General features: G+C 35.2%; 1 protein-coding gene across 2 annotated transcripts in view; it reads right to left on the bottom strand.

Annotated features, from left to right (window-relative positions):
- Positions 1 to 19,824, bottom strand: part of CCDC171 (coiled-coil domain containing 171) — a 437,148-nt gene that overhangs the window by 302,172 nt on the left and 115,152 nt on the right. For both annotated transcript variants that reach the window (XM_043977119.1, XM_043977120.1), the window contains exons 6-7: positions 11,347 to 11,449; positions 760 to 866 (exon numbers count right to left, since the gene is read on the bottom strand). In XM_043977119.1, the coding sequence (XP_043833054.1) occupies positions 760 to 866; positions 11,347 to 11,449 (210 nt within the window). The remainder of the gene's footprint in view (positions 1 to 759; positions 867 to 11,346; positions 11,450 to 19,824) is intronic.

The following is a 19,824-nucleotide window of genomic DNA, read 5'->3' as shown; positions in this document are numbered from 1 at the left end:
AAATCTATGCTACATAACTTCTCCTTGCTTTGAACAATCTGTTCATTATTTTGTTAGCTAATTGCATCTAATATAATTATTTTGTATGATCAAATTTGACAAGATGTAACTAAATAAACTCTTCAATTTTTAAGCAACAAATTCATAAAACATTTTAATGCCCAAGAAGATTATCAACCAACACATTAAAACAATACAAATGAGATGGATAAATATGAGCTTGAGATTTTTTCAGTCAGTAAACGAAAAGCTCCCAGGCTACATCAAACAGATACTTTTTTAAAAAATCTAACTACACTTTGCTCCCTTTAGAGAACTGTAACACAGATTTCTTACCCTTTTTTCTAAATGATGTACTAAATAGAAGGGAACAATTCACAATTCTTACTCAATAATGCACTAAAATAGATATTATTTTCTAAGTTTCTGATGGAAGATGCATGAAATTTAAATCCATTATTGTATATGTTTAAATCACTGGTAACCTTTCAAAAAAACTAAACAAGGAAAAGGGGAAGTTAAGCAATTGAAAATAATTAGGAGTTAAAAAGTTTAGAATTATCTAAGAAAATTAAATTTGTGACATATTACTTTAGGGTAACCTCAAAGAAAAAGCTGTGACAGAGAATATTTCCTTTTTTGCCATCACTGAAGCTGTCAATTCAACATTCTCAATCTTTTGACCTTTGTAACAAGTAAGGAATATGTACTACGCAGGCCGAAGGCTATGTGTGTGGAGCCAAACAGTGCAAGTATTACCTCATTAGATGCATCTTCCAGCTTGTTCTGGTAATCTGTCAAGGTACGCCTCAAAGTCTCAAGGACAACAGAGAAGCTGGGAGCTTTATCTTCGTCCTTGTGGACGCCTGGAGAAAAATAGAGGATGAAAATAAAGCCCTTCAAGTCACAGGAAGACAAAAGCTAACCAAACTGTAACACAGATATTATAATTACATAAGGCTGCAATGACAATATGGAACATGCAATAGTGATGTTATTCTCCAAGGCAATACATTGTATAGACATGTTTTCCTATCCCATTAAAACAAAAAGTCTAATTAAAGTTTATAAAGTAGCAGGTTTAAGTATGTAAGCTACTCTGCATTGATGAAGTCCACATGCTGCTGTTGTTTTTTCCTATTTGTCAGTGACTGATAATTTGCTATGCACCTGTTCTGCATATAACTAAATAAACATTCCATATTTAAAGGTTGGTTTCTTTTTCTTTTGTTTCAATATGGTTCTTAGCATTTTTGACCAGTCAAGCCAGTTATAATTTACTATTCAATCTACTTAATAAATCACTTCTGAGCCCAAGTGCACATAATTTCCTATTATGCTTGGAAATACCCTTCAACTCTTAAATTCTCTTGAGTTACAATCCAAAATAAACAATCAAAATGCTATTATCTGCACAGACCTACATCATGTTTCAATTAAAACTCTTTAAAACGGATACACTCATTGTACAAATATGTATATTTCCATTTATTATACCCTCAAACTACATTTTTTAGCTGAGTTGTTTTAATCAGTGTTACATGGTCAAACACAGTTCACAATATTAATGCAGTATGCTCAATAGTTTTTAAATATTGTAATTGACAGCTATATTAATATTCTACTTTTCTATAATTAAGTCTAAATCTTATTATTTCTACTTCCATAACGTATGATATAGATGTCCCTTTTGGTCCCCCTCACAGTCGGCATAACCTCACACAGAAGACTTATCACAACTTGCTTAGACAACTGCAATAGCTGTCTAATGAGTCTCTCTGCCTCAATTCTCTTCTCACATCAATTCACATAGTCGCCAGATTGATCTTCCTAAAGTGTAAGTCTGATCATATCATCCATTAATCAAAAAATACCAGTGGTTCCCTATTACCTCCAGGATCAAACAGAAAGTCTCTTCTTTGCTATTTCAAGTTCTTCATAACCTATCCCTTTCCTGCTTCTATCTACTATAGTTTGTTTCCCTTCATATACTCTATTACGGGTACACTGGCTTACTTGCTTTTCCTTGCACATGACACTCTATTTTCCATCTTCTTGTCTTTTCATTGACTGTGTCCTCCATGGCATGAATGCTCTCCCTCCTCACCTTCACTCAGTCTCCTTGGCTTGCTTAAAGACTGATTGAATATCACCTTCTACAAGAGGCCCTTCTCGGCCCCCCCCCTCCAACTACTAAGTCCTTCTCCTTTAAGGTCAGCTTCCATCTACTATATGTAAAGATAGATATAAATATATATACACACACATATATCATGTATATACTTGTTTTCTTGTTATCTCTTCTCTTGAAATGTAAGCCCTTTGAGAAAAAGTGTTTTTGTTTTGTTTTTACCTTTTTTCTTTATCTCCAGTGCTAAGAACAATGGCACAAAATAAGACACAAAATGAGTACTTAATAAAAATTTGACCCTTCTGAGACTACTGCCCCACTCTAATTAACCCTGGGTCCAAAGAGGGTAGCAACTATGTCACCTCTCAGGATTCTAAGGGTAGCCTTGAGTGGTTGTCTTAAGTAAAGCCTAGTTGGCCACTTGTTGAGGATATTGTGGGAGGGATTCTTGACCCTTCCAGTTCTGAGTATCTGTGACTTAATTATTCTGGCTCCTGAAAGAAAATGAGATATAATGAAAATATAATGAAATTGATGCACAAATAGCTTCTAAACTGGAGATGTACTTTTTTCTGCCTATGTGAGGTCCCTATGGAGATTGGGTTCAAACTAGGAGAGTTCATATAATGAAAGGGAAAACACAGCTCCTGATTTCTAAGTCAGTGTCAAATTCAAGTAGAACCAGAATATATGTAAGAATCCCTGAAGGTGGTATATTGACTTAGTTTTAAAATGTAATGTTAGCAATTTTGGTCATATTTTTATTTATTTTGTTAAATATTTCCCAATTCTATTTTCATATCATTTGGTGGCACTCAAGAGGACTGCCAACCACATGTGTGACTCTTCTGTTCTAAGTCTTTCTCTCTTCATGGAGTCCCCTTAGGTATAGCTCTTTGGTGGGCTCTTTGTGGAAAACTGACGCTATCTGTTTTTGCAGGTCTTATTTATGCTTAGGATGGCTCTCAGCTCCAGATGCAGAAATTGTTCTCATCCACTGTTGTTTCAGGGACATAGCTAATGGCTTTAGTAGACACTACTACCAATAGGAATTCCACATCTTTTTGCCTTTTGGAGTTCACATGCTTGTCACCTGGTCAGTTTGGAGAGGAGGAGAAACTCAATTTTCCTTTCTTTCCTCTCCTTTACCTTCCAATCCTTCACCACCAGATTCAGTCATCATTGATTGACTGCTGCTAGTATCCTAGATTCTGAACAAGCTGCTGTTACACAGAAGCCCAAAGGTATGTCTAACTCTTTCCGTTTATCACAAGACATTTATTTTTATTTATTTTTTTATTTTTTTATTTTTTGCCGGGCAATGGGGGTTAAGTGACTTGCCCAGGGTCACACAGCTAGTAAGTGTCAAGTGTCTGAGGCTGGATTTGAACTCAGGTACTCCCGAATCCAGGGCCAGTGCTTTATCCACTGCGCCACCTAGCCGCCCCCACAAGACATTTATTTTTATCTAAAGATCATTGCACTTCATTTCTCCTCTCCAAAATTAAGGACTCTAGGGTAGGCACTGCTTTTGTTTTTATCAATGTGCCTACAACTCCAAGCACAGTACCTTGAATACAACAAGTGCTCAACAAAAGCTTATTGAGGGGCAGCTAGATGGTGCAGTGGATAGAGAGCACTGGTCCTGGAGTCAGGAGTACCTGAGTTCAAATCCGGCCTCAGACACTTAATACTTAAATAGCTGTGTGACCCTGGGCAAGTCACTTAACCCCAATTGCCTCACTAAAAAAAAAAAGCTTATTGAATTGGAAATTCTCTTTAACACATCTGTAAATTATAGTTTTAGGGAGTCAACTAGAGGAAGGGAGGTTAAATGACCTGTCTGTGGTCAAAAAAACTAGTTATATCAGAGACTGAACTCAAATTCAGATTTTCCCAACTCCAATGATAGTTCATTATCTTACTATGTTGTGCTATGATAGCAAAAATATTATCAGTGAGAAATCTGTGACACTCAAAAGATAAACGGGTCAAATGTAGAAATGGTAGTTTTTAATGTAATTAGGGAGAAGGTGAAAGGAAATTGTAAATTGTAAACCTGTATGTATATACAAATAAATATATCCATATCCATATATATGTATACCCATATAAATGTACGTGTGTATGTACAACCTACAACATCGCAAATAACTGATTGTCTTAAGTAAAGCCTAGTTGGCCACTTGTTGAGGATATTGTGGGAGGGATTCTTGACCCTTCCAGTTCTGAGTATCTGTGACTTAATTATTCTGGCTCCTGAAAGAAAATGAGATATAATGAAAATAGCAGTAGTCTTTGGGTTGGGACAACTGGGTTTGAATCTACTCCTGACACTTGCTATCTTCATCAGCATGAACCAATGCACTAGGCCTCTCTAAAAAGTTTTATCATCCACTAAATAGGGATGATATTACCACTAAACCTATCTACCTAACAGGATTATTGCAATGAATAACATAATTTTATAAATAGAATTGAAACAAATAAGATCATTTTATTACCCTAAAATACATATAAATTTTAGTTATTATTTCACTAATATATGACACAGGGTTATGGGGAATAAGGTAGAGGAATGGAGAGGCCAATTCCATGTTATAAACATGGGTTCCAATGTTATAAGTATTATAAAGGGCATGAGTCAAAAATGTTACATCTTGTAATTAATTTATGTTGGAGTTTGGTCATAATTAATTAATAATATTATTGCTGAGCAACTTTTCCCAAGGTAATCTTTAGGCAGTTTATGTCAGCCTCAATTCAAGGTATAAAGAAATTGGATGAGGATGTTAACAGAAAACCTTAAGTAAGAAATGCAAAAGCAGACTTTTTATATATGTTAAATTTAATTGTCCCTATTTTCCCATTCAGATTGAAGCACACAATATTTATCCTTTTTTGAAAAGTTGAGACCAATGATTTCATTAGGATAGATGAGAATCAGTATTATAACCTGTTCTACAATTTATAAACCTAAGAGAGACAACGTGATGTCTCTCTAAGAGAGCAGGCCTCAGTGTCAGAAAGACTTGGAATTAAGTTCTGCTTCTGACACATACTAGTGTATGATTCTAGTCAACTCTATTGACTTCCGTTAGATATAATAGGAAGGACAAATAGCAAATAAGTAATGGAATAACACCCAGCATATTATATGTGATCAGCCACTTCAAAACTTGTACAAAGGCCAGCCTAGAGAAACATATTATGTGACTATCATGAGGAAAAAGTTTATTGTTATATATGTGGGGACAATCTTTGCCCAAATTTTATTGGAATGTTTGGAATTACCTGATGATATACATCTCAATCAACCTACATATCATATCTGGAAACTGCCTGTGTGTTGTTGGCCAATAAGATGTTTAAATTCTATATAATGAAAAAGGGCGACACCTTTTCCAGCTCACTCCTATTTCAAACAACTTGACTTCATTTTGAAAACTTTTTTTTGGTTTGGGTTTGTTCTCAACACTGCTTATATGTTGCAATTTACTGCTCTCTGTACAAAATAATCCTCGCCCCCCCCTCCACCACAATTAACAGCAAGGTACCTAAAATTCTCACTTAAAAGGAATTCCTTCCATTGAAGCATTGCTTTCTCCAGCTTTCTTTATTTAAACTGCAAATAGCACAGAAAGAGTATCACATTAAGTTAATACTAACAACTTAATTTTTAAGTACAGATAAGAGAGTCAGTGGAATATAAAGAGTTACTGATTTTTCTGACATTTCCTTGAGGTGTTGGAGGCCTAGGTCTGGAGGACTCAGTTAGGACTTAACCAAGTTGAGGGTAACAAACAGACCTCAAATCCATTGATGAATTAGAGGGATGTCTACTCCAAGCATATGAAGATTTCATTCAGCACAAAAGGCAGATGTGAATAATTTGTTCCAATGGGCCATAAAAGCGGTGGAAGCAGACACTATGGAGTGCTTAAAGCTTGATCAGACATCAGAGATATCAAGGTAATCACTGTATCCCAAGCCATCACAGCCATCTTTACTTTTGTCACTGGACTTCAATGACTCTGGAAGAAAGAATGAGGCTGACAAATTTATGCAACCCTGCCTCACTTAAATTCAGTTTAAGTGTGAATCAAAAGACATCACCCATACCATTTTACTATTTCTACCTATCTAGAGGTCCTTTGGTGACAGGCAAGTGATGAAGCAGCAGCTAAGGAAACACTAGGAGCTATAGTCACAACCCTGCACACGGGCCATAGGATCATCTTCAAACTAAAGCAGAAGTGGAATTAGGCAACCCACTAGGTGTCTGAGCAGCCTTTTTTGCAGGGCAATGAGGGTTAAGTGACTTGCCTAAGGTCACACAGCTAGTTAAGTGTCAAGTGTCTGAGGCTGGATTTGAACTCAGGTCCTCCTGAATCCAAGGCCAGTGTTTTATCCACTGCACCACCTAGCTGCCCCTCTGAGCAGCCTTTTAAAGAAGAACACTGCTCACTTCCTGGCATGAGGAAAGGGCTAGAAAAAATGCCCTAAAAATTATCTGCTTAACCTAACCTAATTTACTGGGGATCCTACCCTGCAAATGAAAGACAAAAAAAAGTACAAAATTTTTTGCAAAGATGATTCCACTCACCATAAGTATATGGAATATGTGCACATTTATGGACAACACAAAATCCAGTAGACCTGAAGGATGAACAACTCTTCTTGGAAGAGAACTCAGTAGGTATCACATCCAAATAGCAGCCCTTAGTGAAATAAAGCTGGCAAATGAAAACCAGCTTACCAAAGTCAGAGATGGATATGTTTTTCTGGAGTGGTCACCATAAATGAAGAATGCCACGAAGCTGGCATATGTTTTGCGATCAAATCTAGTCATCAAGCTTGTATGCCTCCCAAAAAGAGTGAACAACAGGCTCATAACAATGTGATTGCCACTTGCAGGAAAGTGCCACACCACCATCATCAGTGCATATGCTCCTACCATGACAAACCTGAATGAGGTCAAAGAAAAATTTTATGAAGACCTGGAGACCCTCATCATCAATGTACTAAAAGAGGACAGGCTTGTAATTCCGGGTGATTTTAACAGCAGAGTAGGCATGGACTATCAGACATGGCAGGGAATGGAGTCGGAAACAGCAACAGATACAGTGACTTATTTCTGAAGATTTGTGCATCATATGACCTCATCACCAATACCGTATTAGTTAAACACAATAAAACTTCATCGATGCACCCTAGAAGCAAACACTGGCATTTAATAGACCATGTCATTGTAAGAGGAAACATACAGGATGTGAGAGTGACGAAGGCAATTTGTGGTGCAGAGTTCTGCACTAACTATAGACTTATCCTCTCAGAGGTAAATATTCACGTTCAGCAAAAGTGGCAGCCTCCAGCAAAATGACTACTGGAAGACAATAGCAACAGATTAAAATGCTTCTCTAAGCAAGAACAGTTTGTTGCCAACTTGGAGGGAAAACTGAGCCAACCAATGCTGAAGCCACGGATTGTATACCTCAGGCTGAAGTCAATTCCTCTCTGAAGAAAAGGCCCTTTTCATGTGTCAAAGTACCTAATGCCGATTCTATACCAGCAGAAACTTTCAAGGCAGGGGGTCCACTGCCCATACAAAAACAGACTGGTTATATAACAAGAGGAGGTTATCCCACAGGAATTCAAGAATTCTTCTACTGTCCATCTATATAAAAGAAAAGGAAATAGGTTGCTCTGTGACAATCACAGGAGGATCCTTCTCTTAGACAATGCCAGCTAGAGTCCTGCCAGAATCCTCCTTAATAGGCTGACCCTTCCCCTGGAAGATGATCTTCTACCTGAGAGCCATCATGGCTTCACAAAGGGATGATATATATATATATATGAAACTTTTGACGAAGTAATACCACTATTAGATACATATCCCAAAGAAATTTTTTAAAAGGAAAAGGACCTTTAAGTATAAAATATTTATGGCAGCTCTTTTTGAAAAATGAGTAGAACCAGGAAAACACTGTACACAGTAACAGCAATATTGCATGATGATCAAAAACAAAAACTAAAATACTATTTTACAGAGAACTCACTCTGAAGATCTTTGGAATTGTGAGAAATGGGGAGACATTAGCACAGGACCATCCAACATGGAATGCCCATATCAAAGAAGGCACTGTGTTCTATGAGCAAAGCACAATTATAGTAGCTCAAAAGAAATATGAGATGCACAAATTTAGAGATATCTCAATTCTAAAAATTCACAGAGACTATTTGTGCCCAACCTGTGGTAGAACTTTCCAAGGTCATATTGGTCAGATCAGTCAGTTAAGGCACACTGCACATTGATCCCAACATAGTGATGTCATTTTGGTACCCAAAGTGGAGGTGGGGGGGGGGGGAAGGGTAGTATGTATTCTGAACAAAGGAAAAGAAATGGGGAATTTAAGAACATTTTCCATGAACTAACAAGTAGGCCAGTTTGACCACAGGATAGACTATGCAGAGTGGAATAATAATAATAGTTGATATTTATGTAGCACATTGAGATTTAGAAACTTCAATGTGCTGTGTAAATATTAGCTATTATTCTGCTACTCTACAGATAAAAGAAAAGCTTAAACTAGAGTGATAGCACTGGGGACTGAAAGAAAGAAACATAGTACAAGGATGGACAGAATCCACAAGTCCCAGTGACTGACTAGATTGGAAATGCAGGATCAAACCAATGATGGCTTCTAGATTCCAAGCCAAGTGACTGGGAAGAATTCCAATGCCGTAAGAATAAGCAGTAATTGGTGGCTTTGGGGAAAAAGAGTTGTGTTTTGGACATGGTGAGTTTAAAATATTTGTCCAATGGGTCAATGTAAAAGTCTGGAGATAAGAAATTTCACATTCACATGGAAGCTATAGCTGAACTGTGAGTAATAGGGTGGAAATTGAACTAGATGGCCAAGCAGAAAAGAAGCTTTTTTCTGAACATCTGGATTACAAGGGTTCCTCACAGAAAGCATCCTACAGGGGCCTAGACAACCACCTCTGACTCACTCTACAGGCACATACTCTTACAAAATGTACTCAACTCGCTGGGATAATTACAGCCAGGTTCTTCTAAACCTGGCTCCACAAAGTCCTCCTTTGCCACCTTAAAAATCTTCTTAATCCTTCCTAATTTTTCCAGATGAGAAGAATGGGAATTGAGGGTCATAGTTTTAGTAGTCTTGAGCACTCTTATAGTCTCTATAGCAGTCCCTCTCTGAATGAGACAAAAAGAACATAAGAATTCTGAGACAGCACTGGAAGGAGTACCACCAAATGTACAAACTGGCAGGGAAATTTAATTTTAATGTTAATGATCCAATAAATTTTTTGTATTTCAGTACAGCTCTCTTTGTAATCTTGTTAATAAGAGGAATTATATGCCCTCAAAGTATTTTATACTAAAAAATAATTTAGGAAAACTAAATATTAACAGTAAAGTACCTTAAATGAAAGAAGTTGTAAAAGATCAAGTAATGAAGGTGACTATCAATAAACTAGTTGAATCACCAATCCTATTTACATTACAAGTAACTTTTGGAACAAATAATATTTTTTAAATAACTTTCCTGACAAAATGGAGAAGTTTTTATAATAAATTATAATTAAAACTAAGGACTTTAAAAAGAATAGCATTAAAAGGATATTGGAAAGGTCTTTTTTTTTTTTACTTAATTGAGATCCCTCATCTTTCAAGTTTATTAATGATGATTCATAAGTTGCTTTGTAAACAATTAATCTTAAGAGTACAAAAATATATGCCACATGATTCTTGGTATTTCAAAGTCAACTATAAAGGCATATTTTAAAATCCTAAATATTACTAATGAGCCAGAAGACATGCTAAAATACTACTATAACAATTTCTAAAGATATATCATCACTGTGTTAAAATGATACATCAATCAGAAAACCACAATTGCTATAATTGCAGAAACATTCTACAATTTCTATAAAAGAAATTATAGCACTTTGATTAAATTTCTCTTGAAGCTAGTCATCTATTTTTATCATATCATTTGCATTATTTTTTGCTTTTTACATAAATCTATGAATCAATGTTATCTCTTGGAAATCTGAATATAAGAAAGATATATCTAGTAATTCAATTCAATCACAATTTCAAATCTAAAAGTAAAGAAACTAGAAAAGATAAAACAACATTAAATAATACACTATAGGGCCATCATCTAAGGAATTTGCAGAGCTAAATAAAGGCCAAATAAACTATGTGCTCCTAAATCATAACTATTCTAGTTTTTAAATAAGGACAACAAAGTTTTTTTGAATTCCCAAACTGCTTCCAGGTATTTATCTGCCGCTTTAATGTTACATTCATTCTTTGGAGAGTAATGAATCCCTTCAGCAATTTTTTCAAGCATAAAAGATTTTTTTTTAGTTTTACGTTATTTGTCAAGAAATGCAACTGAATTCTAAGACAAAGGAAATAATGTTGGGTTGCCAGAATAACAGAAGAAAATAATTAAGATGGATAGTTTAAAATTATAACATTAAGTTATTATACAATTTATAATTCTTTCTTAAGGCAAGAAGATATGAAAAAGTGGAAATTGCTATTATTACAAATCTGCTACTCATTTGATTAGATAATTATATTGATTTTTTACATTTTCTTGCAATATCACTTTGATAAATTTTTTTTGTATTCCTATATCTATTAAATGGACTAATACAACTAAAAGTTTGCTCAAGTACACTTACGTGGACAATAGATGAATATAAACACAGAAAATGGATATGACAATTGGCTAGAAAGCAACAATATAGAACATGTACAGTGTTAAATCCTGTGTCCTACATAACCTTTTTGAATATGTGACCTTTAAGTTGTTGAAGGTTGCCTCAGAATTTGGCTCGGTTCAATCAAAACATCTGTTCCCCTTGCAGGTATACTGTAAGGACTTTTTTCTCAGTTGGATTCAGAGCACAGCAAGCGAGCCCTTTTCTGTCCAATCATATACACCCCAGCACTTGTAAATCAAGTTCTGGGCTGACAACAGCAGGTCCACATTCCGTCACCCTTTCTCAGCCAGCTAGGCCAACTGACTGCTGTGAGAACTGCTCTTATCATGTCATCAAATCAAAGCATGTTGAGAAGAGGGACTGCAAGAGGCATCTGCAGAATTCCCACAATGTAGTGACTTTGGAACATTGACAGATGCATCTGTCATCTTATACCTTCAACTAACCTGATGTCCGCTGGCCAGACCCAGCAAAGCTGTCTAAGAGCAACTCCAACTCTTTCACATTCTTTTCATTCATCTCTGTTAGACAGGCCTGGTGCTTCTTAGCCTGTTTTAGTATTGGAAAGGAAGAAATGAAGAAACAATTACAAATACTAATTCATTATATTATAAAAGACATATACTAAATTTATCTATAATATACTGTGATAGGCTCCCAAATAGTGTCATATCAAATCTATTTTTAAAATATCTCTAACATAACATACTGAAATTTTCTGTAATACTCAGAATTCATTTAATGATCATTATGCCATGAAATTGGTGGCTGTCCGGATTCAGAGACTCTAGTTGACAGTTTCTAATTTTATTTAACTGTCATTTCTCTATTGGATAACTGATTTTATTTATTTTACTAATGTCCAGGTAAATAAAGTAAATACTGTTTTCTAATAAAATAACTGTCATTAATCCCAACTAGTTTTAAGCATATGTGGTCATTTGGAAAGATAATTCTCACATCTACATTTTAATACATTTTATATCCATCTAAGCATTTGACATTGTATTCCATTATAAACTATGTAGAAGCAAGGACCTCATCAACTGACTTTACTTGCCTAGAATATCTTCATCTCCAACAACTCCCTAACAGTCTCAGTCTACCATTATCACCAGTACAGAAGTTGTCTACTCTACCATCTATTTGACATGCAGCCTCCAAGGCTGTTCTCCTTTGTCTCCAAGCAAATACATACTTATTTCCTGCCTCCTTACAACATGAATACTTAAATTTGAATTATGCTTGATATACACTGCTGCTGGAGCCAAGGGATACTAATGTTCTCAATAGCAGCAGCCACTATGTTATAGAAACTCAAATGTACTAGATTTTTTATTAACAACCATCAGTAGACAAATAAATAGGTTCTTTTGAGTATTTTTTTAAATGATAGCTATTAAACTCAACTGTTTTCTTTCAATCATTTAGAGTTTATACTTAACTAAAATTCTTACTATGGTTAGCATATAAATCAGTACTCTCCTACTAGAAAACAGGCCCTGACTAGTCTGTATGTACAGTTTGCTTTTTATTGCCCCTATTATAGCATCATGCACAAGTGGGAATATAATAACTTTGTCGTTGCTGCAGATGACAATAAAAATACACATATAGAATTCAGAAGGTTAAAGAAAAGACAGAACTTAGGGAGACATTGATTTCTCCCACCTCTGCTGTTCATTTGTTATGTGTCTTTAAGAAAATTACCCAACTTTACTGATATTCTCATTTTCACACTCATACAACTGGAATAATAACTCCCTTCACCCAGGCATTTATGTAGTATGAATTTAATCAGAAGAGATAGAGATTTCATTAATATAGGGAATTCCCATGTAAGGAAACATCCTATACCAATGCAGGGCACCATCTCTTCAACTTGTGCTTAGGGAGTTGATTATTACATTGAAAGGTCAGAGGTGGGAAATACACCCCACTCTTTCTGAATTTGAGACAGGTTCTCTAACCACTATGACATACTGCTTCTTTAATTACAAAGTCCTGTTCACCCAATATGTACCTTAATAAGAAACATGTCATATTTTACAAAATACCAATTATCAACATAGGCATCATTGTTAAAATATTTTGTGTACAGCACCACCATTCTTCATCTTTCAGCTAAAGATTAAGTATCATATAATGTTTTCTTATACAAATATTATACAATGATGAACTTTTTAAAAAATTTTACAGTTAGAAAATCTATAACATAAAGACAGAAGCCCACCCAAAGTCGCAAAAGAAAAGCAAAGTAGTGAAGTGAGGAGACTCTAGAACATAAATCAAGTGATTAAGGCTCCTCACTGTAGGAAGAAACTAGAGAGAAGCCATACAATGAAAACAAGTGAAAGACCGAAAGTAGCAGCTATCTTCTGTTCACTTTCCAAGTTAGATTGTGGATTTGACAACACAGTACAAAGTGAAAAAAAGCATATTCTCCAAGCGTGGAGGCACACTTAGAATACAATAATCTTGGTGTAACTCCTGACAATCTCCATACAACAAAAAGACAGTCTTTTTAGATTACAATCTAGACATAAGTAAGAAATATTCAGATGACCAATGAATAAGAAAGTTTATATAGGACAATCATTTTAAGTGAGAAGGCAAAATAAAAGCCAAGGTGTATCTACAGAAACTGTGTTTAGTTATCTTTTCCTCTTTCTTGTTTTATTCGGTGAGAAATAAATGTTTTCCAAATCTTCTTATCCTAGGAGCTTTAGGTGAACTACATGAGATGGGCCACATTTTTCACTATTGAATTTTGTTGTTGTTCAGTCATTTTTCAGTTGGGTCTGACTCTTTGTGACCCCATTCAGGGTTTTCTTGACAAAGATATTGGAGCATTTTGCACTTTCCTTCTCCAGCTCATTTTATAGATGAGGATTCAGTCAAACGGGGCTAAATGACTTGCCCAGGGTAAGAGGCCATACTTGAATACAGGAAGATGAATCTTCCTGACTCCAGTTTCAACACTCTACCCACTGGACCACCTAGCTGCCCTACTGAGTTTTAACACTTTACAAATATATTTGTGTTAATATTATTTGATAGTACTCCTTTGATTGCCTATATAGTTGCTAATACCTTATTCAGTATTTTCAAAGCTAGGGCTCCATTTTGCAAAGTACATTTTCTCTTTCAAGAGCATTTATTTTACCCTACATGTAATTTGTATATACATAGTGCTTACATGATATCTTCACTAGAATATGAGTTTTTTAAGATCAGGGACTGTTTATACCTTTCTTTAAATCCCCAGAGCTAGGCACATAACAACTGCTTAATAAATGCTTATTGACTGGCTGACCAATTTCTACCCCCACATCACAAAGAATTAAGATAACTCACAAATATGTGTAGAGTGTCTACACATGTGCTACATGTGCTACATGTACTTTTGAAAAATCATTTTCATATGATCAAACTTGGTGACATTCTGTTGTACATAAAAACAAACATCAAACAAAGCTTCTCATATAGCCAAATACAGGGGCGGGAGGTTGTTCAGGTAAGGGCTGAACTAGATAAATGAATGAATAAGAATTTATTAATCAATTACTAGGTACAAAGTATTGTACTAAGCTCAGGATATATATACACCAAAAAAAGACAATTCTTGTTCTCAAAGCATTTGTATTTTAATAGGGGAGTCAACATAAGAGCACTTCAGTTAGGGAAGTTACAAGGATAAAAAATGGGAACACTGGGGAGAAGACCAAGAAATCCCATATAAGAACAATAGCAAAGTTGATGTGATCCTGGTTCCAAAGCTGGAGATGGGATGGGGGTGGGGGCGTGAGGGTTGGGGTATCTTCCAAATCTCCAATTCTGAGATTCTGTGAAATACCTGCTAATGTTCCAAGTTTGTAATAGGTGTGTGTATGTCTGTGTTTTATTCACCATACAATATATATACTCAAATTTATTCACCCCAATATTATTTTGTACTGGGGAGACTAAATGAAGAATGGGGTGAATAGTGTTGGCAGATAGCAATGTATATAGTTTCCTAGGTTAAACCCAATTTTCTGAATCCTTTCTTCATAGTAAGATTCTAGTAAAATGTCTTAAAACTAGGCAGCTCTTTAATTGCTGAGTCAGAATTCATCATAGAATACTGTAGCTTACAAAATTATTTTGCTTTTGCATCACTAACATAATGTATTCCTCGATAATTTTTTGTTGATTTGAATTGTTTACTAAGATGTTTTACCCATAATATTTCAATATATCAAGTATCTGTGATTTTAACAAGATGGATCACATCTTGTTCAACTTTGTAGATCATTTCAGAGTTTCTGAAGCCAAAAGAAGGGATCACCTCATAGCCAACCCTCTGATCAGGCACTCTACAAACAGCAAAGTTGGTTGTCAAACTAAAAGCAAGCAGTTCATCACCAGGGCCATGCTTCAAGGCTTAGGCTCCACTGACATATGTCATATGACATATGTCCATGATGTAAGGAGTTAGTAGAGTAGGATTTTAGGAGATATTTTAGACACACAGAGTGGTTAAAATGATAATAATGTTAACAACCAAAGAGGCATTTAAAACAAGAGTCTCAGTGGAGGCACTGGGCATTTCAACAGATGCCCACTAAGTAAATTCTGAAAAAAATCTGCCAGAATACTAAAAAGGTCACAGTCAAGGAAGCCTAGTAATTCAGAGACAGAGCACAGCAATGCCAAAGGTCAAAGTTTCAGCTTTGTCTAAGAGCTCAATTAAATCCCTAAATTCAAACTAACTATATCTATTAGAACTTTGAGGAAGAACAGAAACATAACTATTCTAACAATCCATGTGCCAGTGTTAGTTCACTTATGTCTCTGTATATATGTGCATGTGTGTGGAAGAGTATACAAACATACTATAATAAGCATCACTGACCCTATTGCAACACCACTTGACAATGTAATTGTAAATACTAAGATGTGTTAGAACCACTTCGTGTATAACCACTTGGCATTTATCAGGAGACTAGACATTTAGTGGGCATTATATGGTCTTGGACAACACCCCAATTAGCCTGCAATAGCCAAAAGGTATATCTACTGTCCATAATCCCAAGCTTCAGACTGGTGCTAGCACCCTTGGGGTGTTGAGGATCCTAGAATGTAAATTCACTCAACTAAATAACAGCTGAGCCATGATTCAAACCCAAGTCTCATGATACCAGTTACGACTATACCATGCTAATTTTAGATAATGTTGAATTTTTCAGAAAGTTTCCATATTAATTAAGTTAGAACAAATGTCACCATATGCTTGAAATAATCATGGTTCCTAGTCTTTTAAAATGCTACTTTCTGGCAAATATGTAATTTTCTGGCCTCTTAAGTTAAAGGTCATTATTAGACTAACTCATAGGCCTTTCTCTGAGAAAGGAAGGCTAGCTTTGGCTAAAGAAGATGTAAATTATGTACTGTGGAACCTAGAGAAATTAGTTTCCATCCAGCCCACCAAAGACTCAGATTTCTTAGCTAGATCTATGATCTGATGAGATAATATAGAGCTACAATCTGAAAAGAGATGAAAACTTTTGAGATGAAAGACCCCAGTGTCTAAAACCTGTGGAAAGTGGGACCATTTCTAAAGGATCAGGGCTATTTAAGGTCTAGAAGGAACAATCTGGTGCTAGAATTAAGTTAGAAAGAACCAAGCTGGATCAGAAAAAAAAAAAGAAAGAAATCATCTACTACAAACAATAAGATATACTGGTAATTCTCTCTCAAATTTTTAGTTCTAGCTTCATACTCATCTCATACTTTTAGAAGCATCATAGTGTATTAAAAATAATGCTAGAGGGGGCAGCTAGATGGTGCAGTGGATAGAGCACTGGCCCTGGAGTCAGGAGTACCTGAGTTCAAATCCGGCCTCAGACATTTGACATTTACTAGCTGTGTGACCCTGAGCAAGTCATTTAACCCCAATTGCCTCGCAAAAAACAAAAAAAAATAATAATACTAGAGACACAGATTTTGAAGATCTAACATTGAATCCTTGTTCTAACACTTATTTGTTATATGACAAGAAAATAATTCTCATCATTTGTTTTCTTTGGGGGGGGGGCAGGGCAATGAGGGTTAAATGACTTGCCCAGGGTCACACAGCTAGTAAGTGTCAAGTGTCTGAGGCCAGATTTGAACTCAGGTCCTCCTGAATCCAAGGCCAGTGCTCTATCCAATGCGCCACCTAGCTGCCCCAGCATTTGTTTCTTTATGTATAAAAAGGGAAATAATATTTGACTGCTTATCTATATAGTACAGTTATTTTGAAGAAATCACTTTGTAAATCTTAAAGCACTACATAGAGTGAGTTTATTAAGGTCTGATCTCTGCTTAATGACTAAGTCTCAACCTGTTCTCATTGGTCCTGTCTGAACCCCTATTTTTAATCTTGCCTTAACCTATAATGTTAGAAAAAAACAATATAGGTATACAAAAGCTCCTTTTCTCCAACATATACACAAAATTCCCCCCCCCCAAAAAAACCGTTTAGATTTCTAGAAAGAATTTGGATGTAATCTTTTCTGCCATATTGGAAAAATAACCAACTGAATTTGTTAGGTTGAAAGCTATACCTAAAACATCCTTTTGTCCATTAATTTTCAAAGTCCAAAAACACATCCTTCTGAATGCAATAATTAGATTACCTAAAGCGAAAATATTACAACAAACCTAACTTTTAAAGCCATCAAATATACCAATCAGTTAAATATGTGCAATGCCTACAAAGTTAAAAAAATGGATAGACTCAACCATTTTCAATAATAAGTTCTTTAGAGAGCAAAATACTCATTCTCAACAAACTCTCCAGGGGACTAGAATTCCCTTTTCAATATATAAGTTCTCCTGGAGCTGTAACTGCGTATTACTGAGTAGCAGAAAAACAAATCTCTGGAAATGATGAGCTGAAAAAGAATATTTCATCCAAGAAAACACAAAGCAAGTACTAATAATACTAATTTGAAAAAGATAGCTCCCCTGCTTCAAAAGAAGCTAACAGAAAAATCTTGAGCAATATCTGAAAAGACCCAACTGGTTCAGCTAACTCTCTAATGATTTCTAATACATATGATCTACCAAGTAAGTTCAACTAAAAATTCAATTTTATATTGAGGTTTATTAAATCATTATTAAATTCATACATTTCAAATTAATAGTTTAAAGTTTTTAATGACAAATTCAACAAGTAAAATTAAATATTATACATGACAGAACAAAATTCTAACTTAGCAATATTAAAGCCTTGAGCTTAGGTCACATAATATAATACTGTTTCTTCTATACTATTTGAAAATATCAAATAAAGTCAGTTCTATAATAACATTTTAAAAATCTGTACATCTAATAGAATATAATAACAATACTTAAATGCATTGTTTAAGTTCCAAGTTGTTCATGCTCATTAAAGTGACAATTAAAGATCCAAAAAACACAGTTTAAACTTTTCAAATTTTACACTACATTTTTATATTCACTTTTCATAGAGCAAGAGGGGGGAGAGGAAATAAGCATTAAGTGCCTACTATATGCCAAGCAATATGCTAAGTGCTTTACAAATATTCTCTCATTTGATCTACACAACAACCCTGGGAGGTAGCTATTATTATCATCCACATTTTACAGTTGAGGAAATTGAGACAGAGATTAAATGACTTCATTGGGTTCACTTAGTAAGTGTCTGAGGTGAAATCAGAAGTCAAATCTTCATGACTCCAGGTCCAGAACTCTATCCACTGACACAGAGAAAAAAGGCCAGAAGGTCCACTGAACATTTGGGAACAAGAGTTTAAGCTAAAGGAGGGATCCAAGAACCTATATGGAACTACTCTTCCTTTCACTCCAAGGAGTAGTGGCTTAGATTCTCTCTTCCCTTCTCTTCATCTCAAATGTTTTTTGATATACTTCCCTACATTCTCCTTTTTCTCAGTCTCTGTTAACAAGGTGACCCTTCTCCTTGCCAAAGTCAACTCCTCTTCTACAGTTACCCTGGGTACCATGCATTACTATCTTTATTTTTCCAGTTACATGTAAAGATAGTTTTCAACATTCATTTTTATAAGATTTTGAGTTCCAAATTTTTCTCCCTCCCTCCTTCCCTATAGATTTGGTATGGCTAGCACACCTTCTTGTGTATTTTTTTCATTAGTTTCCTTGATATTCTTGACCTTTTGTTCTGACAGATGAATTTTGTTATTATTTTTTCTAGCTCTATAAAATAATTTTTGCTAGTTTCATTGGTATGGCACTTAATAAGTAAATTCATTTAGGTAGAACTGTCATTTTTATTATATTAGCTTGGCCTATCCATGAGTGATTCTTCCAGTTACTTAGATCTGATTTTATTTGTGTAAAAAGTGTTTTGTAATTGTGTTCATATAGTTCCTGGGTTTGTCTTGGCAGGTAGATTCCCAAATACTTTATATTTTCCATGGTTATTTTAAATGGAATTTCTCTTTCTATCTCTTGATGCTCAGCTTTGTTGGTCATATATAGAAATGCTAATGATTTATGTGGATTTATTTTGTATCCAGAAACTTTCCTAAAGATGTTAATTGTTTCAAGTAGATTTTTGGTTGATTTTCTAGGATTCTCTAAGTATACCGACATAACACCTATAAAGAGTGATAGTTTTGTTTCCTCATTGCCTATTCTAATTCCTTCAATTTCTTTTTCTTCTCTTATTGCTAAAGCTAACATTTCTAGGACAATATTGAACAATAGAGAAGATAATGGATATCTCTGTTTCACCCCTGATCTTACTGGGAATGCCTTTAACTTATCCCCATTATACACAATACATACTGATGGTTTTAGGTAGATACTCATGCATTACGATCTTCTCCAGAATATTACACAACCCTCGATCACCTTCTCCACTCAAATTTTCAACATCTCCCTATCTGTTATTT

Source organism: Dromiciops gliroides, chromosome 1 (assembly GCF_019393635.1).
Source record: "Dromiciops gliroides isolate mDroGli1 chromosome 1, mDroGli1.pri, whole genome shotgun sequence".
NCBI lineage: Eukaryota > Metazoa > Chordata > Mammalia > Microbiotheria > Microbiotheriidae > Dromiciops > Dromiciops gliroides.
Note: the sequence above shows the minus strand (reverse complement) of the source record. Positions and strands in the feature narration are given on the sequence as shown.